Source organism: Austrofundulus limnaeus, unplaced genomic scaffold, assembly GCF_001266775.1.
Source record: "Austrofundulus limnaeus strain Quisiro unplaced genomic scaffold, Austrofundulus_limnaeus-1.0 Scaffold6, whole genome shotgun sequence".
In the NCBI taxonomy this organism is placed as follows: domain Eukaryota; kingdom Metazoa; phylum Chordata; class Actinopteri; order Cyprinodontiformes; family Rivulidae; genus Austrofundulus; species Austrofundulus limnaeus.
In genome coordinates this window covers 4,633,235-4,640,897 of record NW_013952408.1, presented here as the reverse complement: position 1 = coordinate 4,640,897, position 7,663 = coordinate 4,633,235, and the positions used below count along the sequence as shown (strand labels likewise).

At 35.4% G+C, this 7,663-nt stretch overlaps 1 protein-coding gene across 5 annotated transcripts in view; it reads right to left on the bottom strand.

Annotated features, from left to right (window-relative positions):
• tnr (tenascin R (restrictin, janusin)) overlaps positions 1-7,663 on the bottom strand; it is a gene marked incomplete at its 5' end in the record, with an annotated part of 189,852 nt that overhangs the window by 15,312 nt on the left and 166,877 nt on the right. For all 5 annotated transcript variants that reach the window (XM_014031472.1, XM_014031503.1, XM_014031494.1 and 2 more), the window contains 1 exon segment: positions 4,619-4,749. In XM_014031472.1, the coding sequence (XP_013886926.1) occupies positions 4,619-4,749 (131 nt within the window).

Here is a 7,663-nt window from a genome sequence, read left to right as displayed (position 1 = left end):
TATTAATGCTGTTTGAATTCGATACAAACCTCAGGGTAAAATGAATTCTATTAGAATCCCTGTATGATACTGATAAAACACTAAACTCCGTTTGTGATTTTTTTAAAAGAAAGAACCATGGGAACAAAAAGACCTTCAAGCTGTTCTCCTTAAGGGAACTCACAATGGTTTGCTTTTCAATTTGGTAATACAATGTTCTCAACACAAACAGGCACAATGATTTATGGAATCAAAAGAAGAAATTTTGATCAATTTATAAAAACAACACTTCACCTCCACCTGCGATGAAGCAGGACTTCTTTCCTGTGCCTTCACGCAGAAAACACAGAAAAGAAAATAAAATAGATGAAAGAAAGCAGTAGAAGAAGTGAAAAAAGGAATAAAAAATATAAATGTGGACGTGTGAAGGTTGGCAGAAAGGAAAAAGGCTTGCCAGAAACAGCAGATGAAGCAAACAAGATAAAAAGACTTCTTGGACAGCCAAGCAGAGAAGCTGCAAGCAATCAGGAAACAAATGTTTTCTATTTTTAGTGGAAAAGTCAGGGCGCTACGATCATTGTGTTTGTTCTAAGTGGCCTAAATGTCTGACAAACGTGTTTTCAGCAACACAGCTGCCAAAGATGTTTAATAAATTAAGTTAGACACGGCTCAAACAGACACTTGTTTCTGCAGCTGAGTTTGCATGTTACAGTTTAGCCTGGATACACATTAAATATAAAAATAGGAATAAAATATTCAGCCAGTTTGCTTGGAAGGGCAATGCACACAATTTCTGGAGCCAGTGTGTCTGTGTGAATTATGTAGAGAAACAGGCGGTAAACCATGTCAYGCTAAAACGCCTCAGAGGAGCTGACATTCCCCCGACAGGCTTTCAGGGTCAAGATATTTATTGCAATCGAACAACCCCGGTCTTATCAAAGCTAATAAGTACTGTTGTACCCTTTCCTATTGATTGTGAATGTGTGGGCTAAGTGTTGGGAGTGTTTTGCCGGATGTGCACTYGTCCTTGTGTGAGATCTTTATCATTCCGGGCGCACAAAGACCCAACAGTTACACATGAATCTTTACAAACTCCTTAATAAATGCCAGTCAGATAAGAAGTTAATCTCACAACTAATTTGTGTAAATTATTAAAGTTCATTATCTCGGTAAGAGCAGAAGCTGGCCAAGCAGCTGTAGGGCTCACCGGTGCTGCGTGCGAGCAGATAATTTTCAAGCGAGCCAGACTCGAGCAAAGGCAGCRAGAGGAAAATCCACACGAGGAGCACTTTCATCTGTGGATGTTGTCATCAGAGTGATTCTGTGGATCAGCTCTGTGATGTGTTGTTGAACACGGGGAATCGAATATGGTGTTCAGACGGCTCATGGCAGTAAACCATGATTTAAATAAACTGGGAAAGAAAAATGAATTAACATTTAAGATTTTTTCCTGCTCTCTGTCTATGAAAGCAACAKTATACTCAAAGCACATTGTTGTTTTTTTCTTAAAAAGAAAAAAAAATATGAGGAGAAACACTTATTTCACTGAAGGCCAGCACACTGACGAGAGAAGAAAAACAATCAAACGCTCTTCTGTTGAAAATTCTACTGATTTTTCATTCAGCTAAATTGAGTCCAGCTGCAGGTTATTCAGCTGACAAAGAGGCTTTTTTTTATTTTACAGGTTTTTTAACATTTTATTCCCAAAGAGTTAGTGCGCAACATATTCAGATATTCCAGCATGTGAGAGATGTTCTGGATGAAGAACATATTAGCACCAAGTCTTACCAATTGTCACCAATTAACAACAAACCTGCAAGCATCATGAATATACTGTATGTCACTGTCAGCGGCTTGAGGTAAGAGAAATATTTCTCCAGCAATGTGCATCCAGTCGTGTCTTTTCTTTTCTTTCTTTTTTAAATTTTTTTTTGTTCACAGAGTGTCATAGAAAGACGTGCTGGTAAGTAAGATGTTTACCTTTCAGAAGTGGGTATTTATTTGCTTCTTGAATCAATAACAATAGAAAATACAATAGATCAAGGATGGGCAACCGGTGGGCAACTAGTGGCCAATGAAAAAAGTGCTTTTTTAAATGAATGAATGAATGAATGAATTGGGACATAGGTTATCTGTATGCAAAATTTCAAGGTTAACCTTTGTGTTTAGGCTGCTTGGAGATGCTCTGTCATGAAGAATAAGTTGCACAAAGCTAAATATGAGATGTTTACTGAAATCACAAATACATAAACAAGAGAGACTTTTTACCACAACCAGAACCATACAGGAGTCTGACATCAATGTGAAACAAACTGTTGAATTTCGGCTCGCTAAAGTACAACGGAGTATTAGGGCCACACAATGAGATTTTTTTTATTATTATTACGAGATTAAAGTCGTAATTTTATGAGAATAAAGTCATAATTTTATAAGAATAAAGTNTGTCACCGAGAGACGGACTCTGGATCTGTGGCTCAGACCTGATTCATGGCTGATGATGATGATGATGATGATGATGATGATGTGCTTCCTCCACAAGTTGTTTTTTCACTGTCTGGACTCAGTTCAGGTCAAAATGGTTTCTGTGGTTTTTAATCTAACGAGGTGGGCGGGGTCACCACGTCTACCTGWGGTGACCTCAACACAGCAATTAACAAATTAATGAAATAGATCACAATTCATTACTTTGTGACAAAACCAGATTTTACTCAAACTTTTGGGACAGAAAGAGGATTTTTATTAGTTTTTGTTTGCTTTTAATCTACAATGGAGTATTAGGGCCACACAATGAGATTTTTTTTTATTATTATTACGAGATTAAAGTCGTAATTTTATGAGAATAAAGTCATAATTTTATAAGAATAAAGTCATAATATTACGAGATTAAAGTCGTAATATTAGGAGATTAAAGTCATAATTTTCCGAGATTAATATTACGAGAAAAAAGTCACAATCATGACGTGTCCCGTTCTTCATTTCCTCCTTTTTTTCCCCCTCACACCTGCGGTGTACAGCCATGTCTCTGTGTTTATAAAGTAGTCAATGATGACTCAGGTAGCTACTGTTAGATTAATATGCTTTCATCCAAATTAGCTACGTGACGACTAAATCTGTCAATGCATCCATTAATTACAACACAGCTTCAGTTTATAGTCGTTTACACAACTTCACAAAGTCCTGCTACTGACAATTTGATGCTAATGTGMTAAAAGATTAATTTTTATCAATACTAAAGAACAACTTGACAAGTTGCTCAACATTCCTCATTTTAATGCAGTAACTGCATGGTTTTTCGTGTAAAGGCAATATTACGATTTTTTTCTTATAATATTATGACTTTAATCTCATAATATTATGACTTTAATCTTATAATATTACAACTTTATTCTCATAATATTATGACTTTATTTTTATACAACTGTAATGTCATAATATTATGATTCTATTCTTGTAATTTAAAAAAATTAAAAAAAAAAATCTCATTGTGTGGCCCTGATATTTCGTCGTACCAAAGTACGTAAGTGTTTATTTTTTGTTTGTTTAACAGTTTTTGTAGTCATATTTATTAAACGTGAGTACAACTGTTACACATGCATGAGCATGGAATGATAAGTTACAGCACTGTAGACATATATTTAAACAAACACTTTCAAAATGGCAGTTTTATTACATATGGGTAAGTGTGCAGCTCAATGTGGTCCTATTGTAGTGTTAATAAAAACGTTTGTGTCTCCTTCCATCATTTAAGTTGCCCATCCCTGCAACAGATGATGCTTGAAATAAACAAACTTAAAAAAACCAAAAAATTTAAATGCAGTGGATAAAGACTGAGAAAAACACATACTTGATAATGCTGTATATTCAATAAATTGTTTAAAGCAATTACCCTGCAGGGATAAAAAGGCAGACAACAAGACAAGCAATTCTAATTGCTTCACAAATTAAAATGATTATGATTTTTTTCTAAAGTGATGCTTTGAGGAGTTACTGGTGCATTTATTGTGCATTAGTGACACCCGATGGTCAACCACACATCAATGCCACAATTACAAGGTCAAAACGTTAATGTGTGTTCGAGTGTGCAGGAGAGACTCGCGACGGATGATCACTCCATCAGCATGGGACTCTGCRTGAGTATTCAGAGCACACAGCTCCTACTAATGTACTTCATTACCATTACTCTGCCACATCAAAACCCTCAATCAAAATAAACAATGTCTGCTGAGGCTCATTAAAGTAATACCTCTGCTGGACAGCCAATTTCACTGTGCGGCTCCCTTGTGTGTAACATTATGTGCGTGAGTGTCCCAGAGTGCTTCAGGGGATTCCGAAACTGAAAGATTAACTCTGAAGTCTGAAGTGCCACAATATCTAAGTTGTGAGTTTGCATTTCTATTCTTCTCTCATTATGTTTATACCAGGAGAGATAAATAGGTATATATTACTTAAGCTACAAGCTGTTTTTGACATGTCCTTTCAGTATCAGATTTCCTCTTTGTTTTGTTGTTTTCTGCAGATTACCTAAACATCATAGCATTTTGCTTAATGTTAACCAGCACATGGCTTAAAAAAAACACTGAGTATAAAACTGCAGCTAGCCTGTAGGAGATGGAGTGAAATCAGAGAGCGTGTTACTTACTTTACGACTACCATCAGGTGTCTTGTAGGTGAGCATGTAATTGTCAATCTCTGTGACTGGCGGTTGCCAGGATATGAGAGCGCTGCGGTGGTTCACCTCACTGGCTGTCAGGTTCACAGGTGCATCCATGGCTGCCAAAAGCAGAGGGGGGAAAAAAAAMGGTTGACAGACAACCTGGATGGCAGGAGAAAAACTAATTGTTCTCATGGTATTTTTAATCATTTACATGCATTGTACAGTTTTCACCTTTTGGCACACTTTTTTTTTATCTCAGCTCTCAAAAGAAGAGCACCAGTTGTTGATTTCTGTGTGTGCAGTGGTTTAATTGGACATGGTGTTGAAACAAAAGCAAATGCAGATAAAATTTGCCATATTGTGAATCTCTGAGAGCCACTACGCATCACGTTAAACCGTGTGGTACACTGCAATAAAAAAGAAATAAAAAACTTGGACCACACATACTATCTGATGTTTGAATTACAAAAAGTTTGTTGTGAGTTATTTTTTTTAAATGAAAAAGCAACTTCCCTTGTATTTAGAAATATTTCTTGGACAAGAACACAAAYGTTTCACTTAATGACTGCTGGAGATGGGCATCATGCTCTCTGCAACCATGAATAGTTTTATAATAGTTGTACTGTGTTTTTTATTTTTATTAATTTTTTTTATAAATGTGTCTAGTATGYGATGTTTGACACAGAGCTTTAAAGTAACAAAGAACAAATGATTATTTATACAGGAGTTTTTCAGCCATTGTTTCACTTCAACTCCTTACATTTTCACACAATTATGTGCACTTTCTACTACTTATGTTTTAACAACAGCCTTGTAATTCCCTTATTCCCATTTCATTTGGGCTTGTTTTCATTCTGGCTTGTTATTGTTAAAAATATATATCCAGATACAGTACTGCATATGGTATTTCTCAGATGAGAGTGAATCTATGCAGGTGAAACAGGAAGTCCAGAGCTTCCTTTTTTTTTTCAGCATTAACATTTTAATATATTGCAGTCATTATTGCTTTAAGTGCTTTTTTTGTTTGTTTGTTTTGTTGTGGGGAGGTCACGTCCCAATAAATGTCATTTTTGTCATTTTGTAATAAATATAAGAAATTCATATTATATTTTTATAAATTTACATTTGATACTTAACTGTAAATGTCATACTTTAAGACTTCTACTCACGTAATATTGTCAGAGTAGACTTTAACTTTTGCAAAAGTACTTTTATGGTAATACAGTTTGCTTGTATTTTCACTAAAGTATCACTTTGAGGTATACAACACTGCTTTAACATGAGAAATCATAGTTTCAAACTAAATTGATTTGTCCTCCTTGAAGTGTTGCTGTTAATGAACCGGCCTGTTTAGCTAATAAAAAAAAAGCACAGGAAAACACAGGCAACAGCCACACAATCAGAGCTTAAGTCATCAATACACTCAGTATTAAAGCAAATCAATCTACAACCTGGAAATTAGAACCCACTGAATGACAGGAAGCCTGCAGGTTAGATAAATCACAGTTATTCATTGGATTTAACTCACATAATTACCAGAAAAGTTGTATTGCTTGTTTAAATAAGCAAAGGTAAAATACAAAAAATGCATAACAGTACTGCAGAAAGGCATCTTTGATTAATTTAATTGTTTTGCTTCTCATACCATCAATGCAATATATGGATGCAATAAATAAACAAACTAATAAATAAATCATTCTTATTGAGATTTTATTGAGGATTTTGTTTTAAAACCTAAGAAAACATTAAGTGTAGTGCATGGTTTTGTACTGTTACACAACATTCTAATGTTTTTTAGTGACATTAACACTATCCAACCTGCCTCAGAATAACTACTTTCTACTGTTCCAAATAACCTCCTCTTATGCCATCCTCACAATCACTTAGACAACTTAAATTTAGAAACAGGCAAAAAATGTAATTGTTAATCTTACTCATTGCTTTATGACCACTGACTTATCGCCATAAAAATAGAGATCAATACTTCAATTATTTTTGCACAAAGAGCTTGCTACCTTTATTTCTAAAGCAATTACAACAGAAAAGAAAGTAAAGAGGTGGAAAAAATAAATAAAAAAATAATGACATTTTTCTTGCACATACCTCTGCAGGGTATTTTCGTTAGACAGGTAAAATTCCCTCATCAGTTATCCTAAACCCCCACAGGACCAAGTAAAAACAGCAGTGAGGCACTTTCCCATGTTTAGTCAGAGATGTGTCACAGCCTCACAAGCCTTCAAACTCTTGATCAGCCAGAGCCCACCCAGGTTTTACTGCACGTTACATCACATCAGTCATGTATATTCTCATTTCCTGCATAGCGAGGAACAAGATTTGATTACAGTTCTTTTGTTGATACTTAGAAAACAAAACAAGGAGAGTTACCTTCATTTCTCCACCTTACATCACCTTTTTTATTTCAGTTTTTATCTGATCTATCAACATGGTGAAAGAAGCACTAACCTAATTTTAGAGCATGAAACAAATAAATGACCCTTTATTGAGAAAAAATCTGTTTCCTGGAGTTACATCATGACTCTGGGGCACATCATCAGCCAGTCAGCTAAAAGTGCTCGGAGTGTGAGAAAGGCAGGGGAACTGAGACAACATTAAAAAAARAAGGTGCTGCACTTTGTGTGCTGTGAAAGCCAAAGACCTTGCGGTGAAAATGAAATAAAGATATCAACCACATTCTTGTCTCTTGATCTGATTCAGTGACTGCGTTTCCTCTTTGGATCTCCTCCATTCAGCCTTTTGTCAGGCAAATACAGTGGGTAAAATAAGTATTGAACACGTCACCATTTTTCTCAGTAAATATATTACTAGCGGTGCTAATGACATGAAATTTTCACCAGATGTTGGTAACAACCCAAGTGATCCATACATACAAAGAAATCAAACTATAAATGTCCAGAAATGAAGTTATTTGTAATAATGTGGAATGGCACAGGGAAAAAGTATTGAACACATGATGAAAGGGAGATTTAAAAAGGCATGGAAAGAAAAGACACCAGCTGAACTCTCTCAGTA